Source organism: Pyxicephalus adspersus, chromosome Z, assembly GCF_032062135.1.
Source record: "Pyxicephalus adspersus chromosome Z, UCB_Pads_2.0, whole genome shotgun sequence".
Lineage (NCBI taxonomy): Eukaryota > Metazoa > Chordata > Amphibia > Anura > Pyxicephalidae > Pyxicephalus > Pyxicephalus adspersus.
In genome coordinates, this window is record NC_092871.1 from 9,092,899 (window position 1) to 9,109,544 (window position 16,646).

General features: G+C 39.0%; 1 protein-coding gene across 1 annotated transcript in view; it reads left to right on the forward strand.

Annotated features, from left to right (window-relative positions):
• Positions 1-16,346, forward strand: part of LOC140343342 (class I histocompatibility antigen, F10 alpha chain-like) — a 17,378-nt gene extending 1,032 nt beyond the window's left edge. Inside the window, exons 2-7 of the mRNA XM_072429995.1 lie at positions 6,458-6,718; positions 9,183-9,461; positions 11,028-11,303; positions 12,954-13,049; positions 13,759-13,788; positions 15,183-16,346. Of these exons, the coding sequence (XP_072286096.1) occupies positions 6,458-6,718; positions 9,183-9,461; positions 11,028-11,303; positions 12,954-13,049; positions 13,759-13,788; positions 15,183-15,232 (992 nt within the window). The 3' untranslated portion in view covers positions 15,233-16,346. The remainder of the gene's footprint in view (positions 1-6,457; positions 6,719-9,182; positions 9,462-11,027; positions 11,304-12,953; positions 13,050-13,758; positions 13,789-15,182) is intronic.
• The last annotated feature ends 300 nt before the right edge of the window (positions 16,347-16,646 follow it).

A 16,646-nucleotide genomic window follows, 5' to 3' on the forward strand; every position in this document is an offset into this window, starting at 1 on the left:
AGACAAGGCCAACCACATTAGGGAAAAAAACAAGACCTTACAAATACAGTAGAATCCCGGTTATCCAGAACTCAGATAACCGACACCCAACATCTTGGCTTCCTGGATTGCCCTAGCGGACCTGTGGCATGTGTGCTGCATCCAAGAACACATGCCAGAGCTCCACTAGGCCTGCGGGAGCAATCAAGAAGCTGAGCTGCCAGTAGCACTCTGTTGTTTGCTCCATTTTGTGATTGGCTACAAAAGGAAACTTCTGTTGACGCTTGAGTCTTCATCGGGGTGTTCCCTTTTATCAGCCATTCAGCACTAGAGGTGAATGGGGACAAGTCTCCCCATTCAAATCTAGTACTGAATGGCTGAGAAAAGGAAGCCTCAGTTAACCAGAAACTACCGTTATTCGTAATCAGCCATTCCTTGCGGGTGCCGGATAACGGAGGTTCTACTGTATACATATAACAACCCCGCACACACCCCGACACCCACAAAAAAAAAATCTTTATCAAACTACATAACCCATAACCTCCATTAATCAAATCTCCACATGTTTGAGCTTTTGCATGCCCCAAGTTCTTGATATTAAATACATATAAATGGCTCCACTGATCAAAGCCGCATGATCTTTTACATTTAATGCATGTTTCCTAAAAACTAAAAGGTTTCTTATATGCTGCAAACTTACTTTCAGGCATTTGCACCCCCAACAAACCTTCAGTCATTTTCCTTATATTTATATCTCAAAACAAATGCACCACAATGTTTACCCTCTTGCACCCCTAAATGTATTTGGATTGCACTTTATCTGATCTATATGTTTATGGATTAGGCCAATCTAAGGTCTATGTGTGTCTAAACTGGAGCTGATCTATAGTCCATATGTGTATGGTTTAGGCCAGGGGTGGGCAAACTTTTAGACTCAGGGGCCACAATCTGAAAAAAAATTGACAGGGGCCAGGCTGATGAGGGAATGGGCGGGGCTATGCCATCATAATGCCACCGAACGTGATGTCATGATGGCATAACCCCACCCACACTCCTGAGCCTGCGATAGGAGAGTGGGCAGGTTGTGTGTAGTGACACAGACCACCTCCCTCTGGGTCTATATGAGCTTTGGTTCTAATCTGAACTGCATGCATTTAACATGCTAAAGACCAGACATAAACCATGCCAAGAAAAAGAAGAAATATACTAAGGCAGGTATGTTTATCACCTGCCTGTAACCTGTTCCTTGACTAGATCAGAATGACCAAACACCTGCATATATGCACGAGGGTTCATTCATTCTGGATAACCCTCTATGCCAGGATTTTATGCTAAGCTGCACCTGCATACTCACAATTTTATATGTAGATCAGCTGACAACCAAACTGTATTGTTCTCACACATCCTCACAACTCCACATCTCATAGAACTCTACATCTCATACAACTCTATTAAAACATTCCTGATGTTTTATTAGTCTCGCTACATACCTTTACCCACATATGTCACACTCACTCGGTTCACCAAAGAATGTATATTCACGCTTTTCCATGCAAAACCAACTTGCAGCACAAAAAGAATCAGCCAGCAACTTTATCTGTCATTATGAAACTATATTTTTGCATACCAACATCATATCATCCTTATAATCAATCACTTAGATTCTTTTCACCACTCGCAGGAATCACCATCCTTCTCACATAGTTACATAGTCAGGTTAAAAAAAGACATACATCCGTCAAGTTCAACACCTAAGGAAATAAACATATCCCAGATATAAAACCCTATGGACATAGTTTATCCAGAGGCAAAGGCAAAAACAAAACCTCGGTACAATTTTCTCTAACAGCAAAAAAAATTCCTTCCTGATTCCATGTCGGATGTTCCCTGGATCAACAGTCTGACACAAAACTCATATGAACAAAACAGGGAGCTTAAGAAACCCCTGCCTTAAACCCACACTTCTCCTCTGTATAGACATAGATAGATATAAACACCATTCAGCCATTTTATCAGACACCCAGAATTACCAACACCCTAAACAGGAAGTCATATGATTCCGTATCATATGCTTTCACAGAATCCAAATACAGCAGCTGCAGACTTTCTAACCTTACTAAGCCACAGAACATCCCTAATCCCTCCCTAGGCACACCTAGCTCTTTATTATTGACCTACTAGGCATGGAACAATTTCTTCTCCCCAGCCATCTTCCTACTATAGCATGCAAGTTATCCAAAATGTAGATGAAATGCCACATTCTAATATATAATACATATACAAGGAAAACAGGTGACTTTTAAGGTATTAACAAGTAGAACATACACACACACACACACATATATAAATATATATATATATATATATATATATATATATGTAGCCCTGTTATGGGGGGTCATGTAAATGACCCTCACAAACTAGGCTATGGCGCTAACCTGTAGATAACAGAGAGGATCCTGGGCCTTCGCTATGTGGAGGATAATGAGGATAATAATAAAGCTGGCAGTGCCTCCACCCAGGACAGGGTCTCTGTTAGCAGAGGGTCTCCCTTCCTGGGACATTAACCAGAAATAATACCAGAAATATAAAACAGCACTCGAGGGACCACTACACCCAGCATACAACATTAACCATTGCAGCTAAATGAACACACAGGTTGGAGTATTTGTAAGCTTTGATATCTCAAAACGTTAATAACAATATTTACAATCCATAACATCAAGAGAATTGTGCACAGATATACCCGGGTATATATACAGTCTATAACCACACATACCTCCAGGTATGATCAGTGTCAGGATGAGTTGCAGAGGCCTCTGGAGTTGATTGTAACAAAGATGTCCTGATGAGATGATCCTGAAAACAGGTGCAAGGAGATCCAATTAGGCTGTGTATGGTGTGATCCTGGATTGCAGGGATGCAGGCAAAGTCTCTGGAGTTCAGGAACAATCTATCTGCACTACCACTTCCTAGTGCACTTCACCACGACCCTAACGATCACACTAATCTGCCAATGCAACCGGACCTCTGCTACCTATGGGCCATCGGATGCCTAACCTATGATAGATGTAACTTGACAGAGGGTGCAGATCAGCAAAGATAACTGAAAGGGCAGAGACAATATATATTTGTGTATATAGTTGATACACTGACAGTAGAGATTTCCCAAAGTGATCTCTGATAACAGAATCACATATACCCCATTAATACTGTGATACCAAGGCAGATTGGAGGTGGAAGTGAGATATATTTGCTCAGGATTCCTCTTTTATGTGAGGTATATTTGCCCAAGATTCCTCTCCTGTGTGAAGTAGCAGGTAGAAGACTCTCACATGTGAGATAATTAATGAAGAAGCACTTCAAGGGTAGGGATATAACATGGAGCCAGGAGCTCAGTCAAGTAGCTAACTTGGAGAGACGCAGACAGGGGTCTGTGCAGGCTCAGCTTGGCTTGGCTTGGCATGGCTTGGAGAGACACAGACAGGGGTCTGTGCATGCTCAGCTTGGCTTGGAGAGACACAGACAGAGGTTTGTGTCAGTGCAGCTTCACTTGGAGAGACACAGACAAGGGCCTGTGTGGGAGAGCTCTATTTGGAGACACAGTCGGTCTGTGAGGGAGCTCGGATGAGAGACTCAGAAATTCAGTCTGGATGAGTGAGTTAGAGAGTGAGCAGAAGGTTGCTGAAAGCTTGGTCTTGAGCTGACAGGGAGAAGCCCTCCAGCTGATAGAAAGGCATGTCTCATGTATATTAAGTGCCGAACAGGCAAGGTTTTCTTTTGCTATTTTTGTTATTTTATCTGCAACCTTCAAATAAACCTGACTACAAGTCAGCTGAACACCTTTACCTCAGTGTGTGATCTGAATTGGATGAATCAGACAAGTGTCCTTTGACCCCAGCAAAGGCGATCCTGAGTTTAACCCCTCACAATACAGAGGGAAATAATCTCTGATAACAGATATCACATATACCCCATTAATACAGAGGGAAATAATCTCTGATAACAGATATCACATATACCCCATTAATACAGAGGGTAATAATATCTGATAACAGATATCACATATACCCCAATATTACAGAGGGAAATAATCTCTGATAACAGATATCACATATACCCCATTAATACAAAGGGTAATAATATATTACTGCACTACACACAGACACAGCAGTCAGTGTATTCTGGAAGGGATGCAGGCACCTACCCTGGCTGAGCACATGTTCTCATCTCTGCCCCTGTACATCCTGCATTTACTTTTATCCTGGTGGGGTTTCCAAGGCCACTATCAGGAGCAGGAAACACTTTAAAAACTTTATTTGCAATTTACAAAGTTACAACTCAGCTAGCAGATAGAAAAAGGCCCCTACATATATAACAAAGTTTATTCATTTGGTAGTTGCATTGAGACAGAATATAAGTGTCCTGGGTATTCAGATATAAAATTATCATTACAAGCTCTCCCTGTTCGCTGACAGTTTATTGCTGTATATGTCATCACTGCATATCTCCATACCCTTAATATTGAAGGAATTTGGGATATAATATGTGGTTTCAGCAATTTTAAAGTAAACTTTACTATTTCCCAAATACTTAATAAATCCCTTGCACAATCTTAACTTCAGTCTATCAAAGATAACACATATTTTAGATTATGCATAGATAAACGCAAATACTTGGGGGTCTTTATTATGTTATACCAAGAAAACTATTTTTATATAATTGTAAACTGCTTGTAAGTTACAAACAGACTTCCAAAATTATGACACCCTCCCTCCTTAAATAGACATTTTTTGAAGTTTTTAAACAGTCCTGCTACATCTACATCCTCTTATATAACCAAATTACAAATTTTGTGTAGAGATTTTATCTGAAAAAAAAAACGTTAATGCATAGCACTTAAATGCCCCACTAAACCTAAATCGAGGTGTTGCTGGGGTCCCAGATATCAGTTCTTATTACAGGGCCTGTATTCTGATGAGACTAGTAGACTGGTTCGAAAATAAAGATAAAAAAGTTGGTTTCCTCTTGAACTCTCCCCTGTAGACCTTATATCTCTCATCCATTTCAGGCACCCTTACCAGGTATTACTTCAAATCTCTTTAAATATTGGGATACTCTGAGGGCAAGTGTCCTAAAAACTAAAATTGGCCCTATAACTCCAATATTTGATAATCAGGCTTTTCCACCAGTTATGGGTATTGACCATTTTCTAATTTGGACGGCGGAGGATGACAGACATTCTTGTTGTAATGTTTTACAGAACAGACGGCTGTCTCCTTTGCATTCCCTTGATGCTCAGATTCGTAAAAAGCCCTTATCCTAGTTTCTCCATGGGCAATTGGCATAATTTGTTTCCCCTAATCTAACTACACACCCATGAATAGGAACTGTACCGCATTTAAATCTCTGTTTGGTTCTAAGGATAGACCGACACACACTACCCATCTCAGCTTTATAATATTCTGCTAAAGGAAACTGTAAATTCTGCCCTTACCTATGCCTGATAATGGGAGATTGATATTGGAATGCCAAGCAGAAGGTGGGGGGGGTCTGTTAGGAGGCGCTCTTTGAGTTTGCGATCCTAGGCGATGCTCCACAGCAGGAGGGAGCACACTGCCTATTCCCTCTGGCAGCTGTGCTCGCGGTAGTTGCCCTGGGGGCAACTGAGTCCTGGGAGATGCAACCAGTCCCCCGAGGCTGAGCGGGGGCTGCTTAAGGTGAAGACTGCGGAGTTAGATTGGGGGACTGGTGTCTGGGGAATACTGGTACTGACCAGGCCTTACAGGGTCATTTAAAAATATCCTGATTTCTAAGCTAATATATATGTTTCAAACATTTGAGCACCACAAACATTTTTATTTAGGGCTAGGTTAAAGATGTGTGCCATTTAAAAGAATGATTTTGATTTTTTTGTTTCAAGCTTTATTATACTCATACTATTATATTATACTGTAAAATAAATTTCCATGAAAAACAATGTACTGCTTTTAGACATATAAGACCGGAAAGAAATGTACCCCTAGGGAAGTTAAAGCAAGCTCGCCAGTGCCAAGATGCTGGAGATGCGTGGCTCCAAGCTGGCAATCATTTCAGGTGATAATTGTTGGGAGAATACACCAGCATATTCTCAACAGCTGAATTGGTTGATAAATAGGTTTTAGGGGTCCAATTCCAAATCGTGAATACGCGTGAGCAAGCTTCTGATTTGGCTTGATAAATCAGACCTAATATGTCATACAGTTATCTGCATGCTTGTGTCAGCTGTGCCGGAAACTACTGAAATGAAGAGATAAGATTTACATTCAGGGAATTAACATTTAGAATGAGGTCAGCAATAGCAACTTACATCATACTGGTAAGTGGTAAGAGATGACAAATTACTGTAATATTAAATCTATAAAATTAAACATTTTCTACTATGAATTATTGTACACAGCTAGTTGCATTGCTTAATGTGCCTCTGTTTCCCTCTCAGACAGTCACTTTCTGCGGTATTATTACACAGTAGTCTCTTCTATGGAGTCCGGAATGCCTGTATTCTCCTTTGCAACATATGTGGATGATCAGGAGATATCAAGTTATAACAGTGACACTCGTCAGCGTGTTCCCAAAATTGAAAGGTTGAAGAAATTGGAAAATGAATATTGGACGAGTAGCACACAAAGATGCTGGAGTCTCGAGGCAGTGTCCAAGCATGATGTGCAGACATTGATTAGCCAATTTAACCAGACTAGAGGTGAGACTATTTTAACATCCATTTATATTTATGTATTGCACTTATTACAGTAACGCTTAATAAAATATGATTAAAGGTATCAGAAAACACAATCATATACTAAAAGTTTAGGGACTATTTACACTGCAAACTAATGTTTCAGTGACATTAGTTAACATGGTGTAGATGGTCTTATCTTAGATAGATATTGTCTATAAAACTAGAAAGAATCAACTAAACATGGTAAAAACATGCAGAGCTATGACTGGATTCAGAAATCTGAATCAAATACTGTATTCTTTTAATGATCCATACTATATCTGTTAATGACAAGTAAAGTACAGCTTCAAGTTTCTGAACAATGACCTGCTGCCAGTCGATAAAAGGCTTCAGCCAAATTGACTGAACCAGTGATGTAAATAACAGGTATAGTAATGTCAGATCAGAATACCTAATTATCTGACCAGCACCTTCTATGATGAACAAAGTCCTTGTGACAGATCACCTTATACAGAAGGTTACTTTTTCTTTCATATCACTAGCAAGTCTGGTACCAAGTTTTTTTCACTGGGGGTCTGTCACTGACTTAACCAAGACTTATTCTTGGTTGAAAATACTTTTTTCACTTATTACAATGCACAGCAAGCTCTGACTTTTGAGCACTGGGTGTTTGAGAGTTCTTTTGTTGTTATTCTGTCTCTCACAGCTACAATAAACCTCCCATTACAATTATATAGACTGATCATTTCTTTGTCAGAGGGCAAACTTTTAAAAGCAGCAGGGGATCTAATACTTCTTTCCCTCACTGTATATATGGTATATATGAAGAAATAGTTATTAAAATGATGTGTAAATTAAATGGTTATACTTTATAAGTAAAATAGCTGCTGTATAGCTGACATTTACATAGTTTACATGACTGTAAATAACTGTGTTTAGCTAACACAGTGTTTATTGTTGGATTTGCAAAGGAAGAGTAAATCAATCCATGCCAGGGTTTAGGATGGTTGGATGTGTGGATAGGTCTGCAAAGAGGACACATGTACACTCCTATTTATTCTAAATTCTAGTATGTGATAAATGGTAAATGATGAGTTAATTTCAAATAGTAGAAATTACTTAGCTGATGTATTTTTATTGAAAAAAGGTGCAAGCAGTGAATGGGTTAATCCCTGTATGGTTAGGCTTTTGATATGAGTAATAGCGCAACTAGGGAGATAAGAGGATGGATATTAAATATATATAAATGTTTGGAGACAGAAAATAAAAAATAATAAAATAACATATATTTCCTATCTTATGGAATTAAATTGAAAGTAGTGACCAAACGAGGGACGGGGTTGGGCTAGTGCCAGTATTGAACCGGCATGGCTCTACCAAAGGGCGCCCATGTAATTGTACGTCCCTGTCCCTCGTAAGGTGGAGGGGAAGGGGGACGGAGGAGGCAGAAGGGGTTTAATGATGGAGGTTGCGAGTGTTTGGTGTGTGTGTTTTATCTGGAGAGAATAATTAGTATATATGAGGAAAGGGGAGATACATTGTGTCTTTCAGTATGATTTTTGTGTTAATCGCTATACACACATTACATGTATACAATATACAGTGATACCTCGGCTAACAAATTGCCCTGGTAACCAATTTTTTCGGCTAACATTTTTTTCCCACTATTTAGGAGACTTGGCTAAAGAATATAGACTCAAGAACTAAATAGACTAAAGAAAAACAGGAAGTAAGACACTTGATAACATACTGCATGACTAATGTACAACACTTCCTTTATACTGTATCAGAAAGTGAGAGAAAGAGACATCGCTTTACATATACGAACAGGCCTTCCCTGCTGCCTATGTGCAGGACGGAGGCTTGATGGGGGGAGGGGTGGTGTGCATAACTTGCAGAAGAAATCTTTTGCTAAACACAACTGAGGTTGTAGGTGATCTTAGGGGGTGAGCTCTTCTGCAACATCTTGTATATCTTTAATGACCAAGACAAAATCTGCAGTTGTTTCTTTTTGCATATCAAAGCACAGCTTGCTTCAGAAGTTAATTAATGTCTAGGCTCCATAAAGTTTTTTTTTTTTTGCTTTGTTTGTGATTAACTCACAGTAAGGATTTTATACAGTAACTGACAACACGTTGCCTAATAATATGAGACTGTGCTAAATGGGAAGCTGTTTATCTCAGTCTTTGGTGAGTTTATGACCTTCTTTATTGTTCTTTTTACAATTTTTCATAAAGCTTATCTTTAAATTGTGGGCAGCATCCAGAACAAAATAAATGATTTTCTATAGAAACCCATGGGAAATGACATCTCAGTTAACAAAGACTTTGGCTAACAAATGTGATTGCGGAACGAATTATCTTTATTAGCCAAGGTATCACTGTGTATCCCCTTCACCCCTCCATTTACATCTGTACTCCTCCAGCACATATTACACACATTACACTCTGTGCTTCTGTGTAACATATTTCTGTGTTGTCTGCAGGTTTTCATTTTTTACAATGGTCGTCCGGCTGTGAGCTGAGAGATGACGGCACCACTGTGGGGTATAGTCACTACGCATATGATGGGAGAGATTTCATGTATTTGGACGCACAGAGAGGGATCTGGATTCCGATAATCACCGAGGCTCACCTTACTGCACAGAAATGGAACAGCCCGGAGCAGAGACGGGGAAAAATGCACAAGAATTTTCTGGAGAATCGATGTCTGGAGGAGCTCAAGAAGTTTATTAACAACAGCAGAGAAGTACTAGAGAAGAGAGGTGATTGTATACCTGTTTAGTTTTAACATTTTATATTCACTATATATCTACACACCATATACACACTACTATATATTCACACACTATACACTGTAAACCCACTACACCATATACCTCACTAAATACTAAAAAATACACACAATACTTTGTAGTGACACCTAAACTCCCAGTGCAAACACGCAGATGGCAGTGCAACAAACACCTCCTGGTTTATTTGAGAGCTCTAAAAATAAAGGGGGTTACAAAACACAGTAGAAACAGTAATAAAGCATACAGTTAATACAGTAACATACAGGTTTATTGTTAAGTAAACCTAAAATTAAAAAAATGCTGACTGGCTACCCCAGTAAAGCTCAGGTGTGCACACTTAGAACACAGAGTTTACCAGCTTTTTATGAAATAACATGATGGGTGAGGGGCCTATTTGAATATCAGCACATTCGGAGTGTTCCTGGGCTCTGGTTGAAGCAGATGACAGGTCCTCTTTATGGCCAAGTGTATTGTCCCCTGCACCAGAATGGGAGTTCTAGTAAGCGGCTTTAAGCAAAGATTAATTTCATGATATTGCCCTGCCTAATAGAGAACAATAGAAACCGTCACTCCTAAAACACTGGCAGAACCACCTCTATAACTGGGTCAAATAGGCCTGACTGTAGGCGATCCTCAAGACAGACTACTGACCGGCAAGGAGGAATAGCACTTTCAAAATGTATGAAAGTTGCCTTCACACTCCTGCTAGATGAATCCACAGAGAATCTTGCGAGTTGCTGGGATGCTGCACTCCTTCCAGACCCAGCAGCACAGTACTCCCCTTAAAAATACAACCATTTGTCTGCAAACACCACAGTTAGTGCAGGATTGAACAGTTGTTTTCAGTTTAATCATTTTACAAGAATTTGGAGAATGAGAAAATACCAGAATAAGGTAAATTTCCATGTGTATCACCACATAAACTCTGAGATTACCTCAATATCTGGGACTTTAGAGGCCAGCCATAATCAAATTGAACATGTAGCTTATCAAAACTAATATTTCTTAGAACAACATTAAAAACATAAATGTTAAAACCATATAAAATGTGCGATAGATATAACTAAATACTCCTGTCTAGGTTGCCCACATAGATGGGAGCAAACCTTGCTGATTTCAACGCGTTTCACGGAATAAATCCACTTCTTCAGGAGAAGGAGGAGACAGAATTATCTATATTCCTATGGCACATAAAGCCCCATCTATACAGATGAGATCAGGCAGGGGCAGCAGTGTAGCAACTATAATTTAAAGCTGTTTTCTGTTTTACTTATCCTTTCTCTAATTATCTTTAGTAATGGTGATACTGGGATTCACCTCACTATCCATGATTCTCAATCACTTTTATCTTACTTCAATCCCCTCTTGTAGTGTTCATAGCAATGGGCTTGTGTTGTACTCTGTTTTTTAAATCTAAATGGATGCTGATACTGCTGTGGCTTGCCTGCATGCAGCGTCTCCATATGGAGGTGTATGACCCCTTTACAGCTCTACCATAGCAGCGCTATATATTTGCATTTGTTTTATCTCTATCAGTGTACCCAGAGGTGAAGGCATGGCGGAGTCCTCAGTCTGACGGGGTAACAAGACTTCATTGCCTGGTGTACGGGTTTCACCCCCGAGCTGTGGATGTGAAGTGGATGAGGAATGGGGTAGACCATATTCCTTCAGATGAAATGAGTCCAATTCTCCCCCATCCTGATGGCACCTATCAGATCAGAGTCAGTGTGGAAGTGCCAGCAGGGGAAGAAGACACTTTCTCCTGTCATGTGGAGCACAGCAGCCTGGAGAATAAGCTGGTTGTGAATTTGGGTGAGTAGAAGGGAAAGGACTGAAAAAATGTGAAAGAACATGAAGTCTGCCTGAAGCTCTCAAAGAATAGATTTAGGGATGAGACTTTACAGAGAGGCACTAATAAAAGTAATGAGTATTTCACATATAAATGCAAATATGCAACTAAAACTTGCATTTTAGTGTAGGACTGTGCCATTGTTTTGTTGCAGCCCAGCTGGTAAGTGTGCTGGAAAACATCTGTGATATGTTTGTTCTGTGATTAATTCTTTTCCATGTGTACCTTGTTTTATATATTTATCAATTGTAAATTCTGCCTTTATGGTACCAATATTTATCCCCAAAATAAAATACAAATAAAATAGGACAAATACCTACATTTTCCACTTTTCATGTTTCTGAACCTTTCTTTGATCCTGACAATTCTCCTTTTCCCAAAGTCTATTAAGCAACCAAACATTCTGGGATTGCTGATCTCCTGGGCTCCCAAAAATGTACTGGTTCCTCCAGCTGACTTCATTTGACATCATTATTACAGGAAACCTGTAATGAGGAACCTGTAAGAGATGCAAGACACTGTTGTAATACATGTGTTACATATTTAATATAAGATACTAAATAGGCACAAATGTTTTTCTTTGTATTTTTTTTCTGGACGTGACAGTTTTAAATAGTTTGGTAGCTGTTTGAACGAAATACATTTTTAATGTCTCTCTTTAACAGCTACAACAGGCTCTTAAACTGCTTTACTTTGTGTGAAGTAGAATTACAGCTTAGTCAGTAGCTTTGCTTTGTAAACAAACCCATGTGATCACTATAATTAGCTGTAATGGTGATCACATCATCACCAACAATAGGAGGAGTAGGAGAATTTTTAGCTGAGACAAGAACCTTTCAGTGTACAGTCAGTGTACAGTATACTTGGAACTAGATGCATACACTGATGAAGGTCCCATAATGAAACATAGATTAACATATACTATATATATCTATATACTCTTAGATTGTATGCTCTTTTGGGCAGGGTCCTCTCCTCCTCCCGTGTCACTGTCTGAATCTGTCTGTCATCTTCTTCTGTCTTAGTAAACCATCACTACGAACCAGCATTCCATCCCCCCTCCTATTGTGTGTTACTTCCCCCACCTCCTGGATTGTAAGCTCTTCGGGGCAGGGTCCTCTCCTCCTGTATCACTGTCTGCATTTGTCATTTGCAACCCCTATTTAATGTACAGCGCTGCGTAATATGTTGGAGCTATATAAATCCTGTTTATTACCCCCCATAGCGGTATTCCCAAGTGTGACTCAGTGTGGATTTTACTAGCAAAAAGTGGAAATCCCGAGTCACACTCGGGGTAACTTTAGAAGCCCCCCTTTTTTAATTATTATTTATAATTATGTATTAAATTTACCACTAAATTATCACTTTTTACAAACATAAATTAACTTACATTTGGAGGAAAGTGCTAGAGGATACATTTGTTGCTATGCTTACTCAAATGAAAGAGATTTCAATTTATTGGACTGAGTTTTTAGATTTGTGTGCTGAAGACATCTTCACGTTTTTGCTTTATCTATTAAATTTATTCTTTTCATATTGTATACCAATGTTAAATTCTCATAGGCAAGACTCACCTATTCCCACAATGGAATGTTTGTGTTTCTCTCTCTCAGATCCTGACAATGGCCTATTTATTCCTGTGATTGCTGGTATTGCCGGTGTTGTTATTATCCTTATTACTGCTGTTGGACTTTTTTATTTTTACTCAAGTAAGTGACCGCTTGTGAATTTTTAAACTGATTCTTACATGTTACATGTTACCTGTCATATTGTTAAGAACTAGTCTTCATAAATATCGAGCCATAGGTAAGTGGTAATATTATTTTCTGTGCTGAGTGCTGTCTCAGTGGCTCCATTCCCTCCCATTCAGCTACAGACAAGAGAGTCAGATTTATGATTTATGATCCATTCCAGGTTTGCTGGATCACCCAGCTTCACTGATGCAAGTGTATGCTCTCCAGTCTTGGATAGCTTTCATAAAGCAGGCCCAATGATGGCATCAGAATGGTTGCTCATCTGCAGCAAAGTGTCGGGATGCTAGCTTCCATTTTGGAAGACCGAGTCTAATAACGTGACTGTGCCAGTTTAAATTGAACTTCTCTTGTTATACTGCTTCTTTAACTTTTGGACTTTATCATTAGGAGTCTTAATTCTTTAAATTGATTCTTCATTCACTTTCCTGGTGGATTACAAATACTCCCTGCTATAAGTCTGAGTGTTTATTCTACTCTTTTCTATTTGCCATTTATATTTGGATTAGGCTGATTTAGGCCTTCTCTAATGGTAAATATCCCATCTACAGGCCTTTATGGACTTTCCCAGCTTCAACATTCTTAAATTGTTCTTGTTGGGCAGTTTTTGTGAGGAGATTTTGTTTAATGTTTTCCTTTATTTAATACAATATATTTTATATTTCAGAGAGGGGACGTGGCTACAAGAGTACGAGTAGTAAGTATTGCATTATGTTCAGTTCTTTGTATTATTAGAGTGTTCAATGTGTGTATAATATGTGAGGAGATGAGAAGTTGTGCAAATATTGGCAGCATGAGGTTGGTCATGCTAGTCAATCAGCCCACTAATGAGGTGGGTACAAGGAGATGCACTATTCTAACAATGCTTTTCTGCAGATCATGGGAAAGAATATGTGCTGTATCTATTTCAGGACAGGGGAAGACTTACTTGATGAGAGCAGGTGCAATGATTATCAGACCGATTGTACAGCCGGGGGAAATACAGTGGATTCACATCTGTTGCAATGGCAGCTACTGGCAGAACCCCTGGGGACCTTTCATTGAACTCCAGGGTTTTGCAGAATCCCAGATACGAAACTCTGTTTTAGAGTTTTGATAATAGGTTTTGATATATATATAGACTGTTATAGAAGTCTATACATTATACCAGAAAGATTGTCAACAGAGAAACATAGAAGGGCAGAGGGATTTGGGTCTAGTGTTGGGATAGTCCCTCCAAATGAATGGCAGCTGAAAATAACACAGATAATAATAAGTGATCAGCTCTCTGTACAGGATCTGTATAGTGTGTGAGGAGAATGTCCTCTCTGTACTTTATATAGTGGAATTATTGCATGATAATCATCATTTTTCATCAAATTCCAAATCCCCCCCTGACATACGGTATATCTAACTGTTAACAACACTGTTATTCGGCCCTCCCGTCAGGCACGTTGTCTTGGTGTCACCTTTGACTCGGCTCTCTCATTCACCCCCCATATTCAGAAGGTTGGTCATGCTAGTCAATCAGCCCACTAATGAGGTGGGTACAAGGAGATGCACTATTCTAACAATGCTTTTCTGCAGATCATGGGAAAGAATATGTGCTGTATCTATTTCAGGACAGGGGAAGACTTACTTGATGAGAGCAGGTGCAATGATTATCAGACCGATTGTACAGCCGGGGGAAATACAGTGGATTCACATCTGTTGCAATGGCAGCTACTGGCAGAACCCCTGGGGACCTTTCATTGAACTCCAGGGTTTTGCAGAATCCCAGATACGAAACTCTGTTTTAGAGTTTTGATAATAGGTTTTTATATATATTACAGTGTTATAGAAGTCTATACATTATACCAGAAAGATTGTCAACAGAGAAACATAGAAGGGCAGAGGGATTTAGGTCTAGTGTTGGGATAGTCCCTCCAAATGAATGGCAGCTGAAATTACCACAGATAATAATAAGTGATCAGCTCTCTGTACAGGATCTGTATAGTGTGTGAGGAGAATGTCCTCTCTGTACTTTATATAGTGGATTTATTGCATGATAATCATCATTTTACCATGATCTACACACACACTAAATTACTGTACTCCATTTTATTTTTACAGTTTCAGATACCAACTCTGACTCCTCCAACAACCCAAAGGCCACATATTGAACAAAAGAATGTATTAGGTGTGGACATCCCAGGAGGAGGAAGAGGAGATACACCTTTTCTCCATGGAGAGTCGGCCTATTCTGCTTGCGTCTGTCAGCTTCCATTAATATATTTAAAGCCATGTAGTTGAAAGAGAATCTGTCAAGTGTTTTATTATGTTGATCTATGAATGGCATAGGACTAAATGTAAAACTGGAGTAGATTGGATCAGTGATATATGTACCGTAGAATTTTATTTGCTGCTATGTGCGTATATGCTCACCGTGATCCACCAATTCAGTGCTTCCCAGCACTGATGGTGAATTATTTATGTATTTTTATTTCTTTGTGTATTTGGTGGCAGACTCAAAATCTGCACTTCTGAGTACAGGTCAGCAATGACAGCTCTCATAGTTCCATCCTCAGTGGTCCCATATATTACAGGTCATTTTTTTTATGATATTCATGGGTGATAGTTTTTTGTAAATAATTTGTAAAATATTACGTTATACCAAACCTTCTGTAACATGTAACATCCTGGACACAACAGTCATATTATATGGTAGTTTAGATTTATGATGGCCCTATCAGCAGAAACATCCCTTCTGAATCCATTTTCATGTCCGCCATGTCTCTGGCTGGCCTTTATTCAGTACACAGTTCTGTCATCCACACACATGAGATCAGTGGAGGTCATCAGCTTTCCAGCAGAGAAGGCGATCACGGTGCAGGGCAATGTCCGACTCCAACTAAACTGCTGATAGTGTGTATGAGAACTCCAAACATCATAGAGATAAATGGTTGTCCTCCCTCAGATCATGAAGTAACAGCGGTCATTTGGAATGGATGTTTAATGACTTGGCATGGTAGATCACTAAACAGCATCAGGGGACAGCTGTGCAGGTGCTAAATGTTCATTAAAGTGAGGAAAATCCATGAATTTTAACAGAAAATCTTAGTCCAGATTTCTTATCACTACACCCAGACCATCAAAGATAGATACATATATGAGTCATGTGAGGAAAAACAAATCAGATATCTGTAAAAATATTTATTTACTTTAAAGAAAGATATTAAATTATTTGTTTCTTTAGATTTACATTTTCAATAAAACAGATTTGTTTTTTTTCCTTTTGAGCTGTCTCAGTTTCTTTGTTTATTTTTCCGGGAATTTGCATTTTTCCTGTGATTTCTTAAATATATCTCAATACCTAATATTTTACGTTTATTTTTTTTTTAACTTTTATATATATTTTTATTTTTTAAATCAGTTTGATTATTAGCTGCATAGGAAATATGTTTGTAAAATGACAAATTCCATATGTTCACCAAAAACAATAAAACAAATGGAGAAAGAAATTCAGTGCTGGGAAGAGGATCATCTGCGGAAGTTAATGGGGCTGTAATATTATTGGAAGAGTAATAATAAATTGGG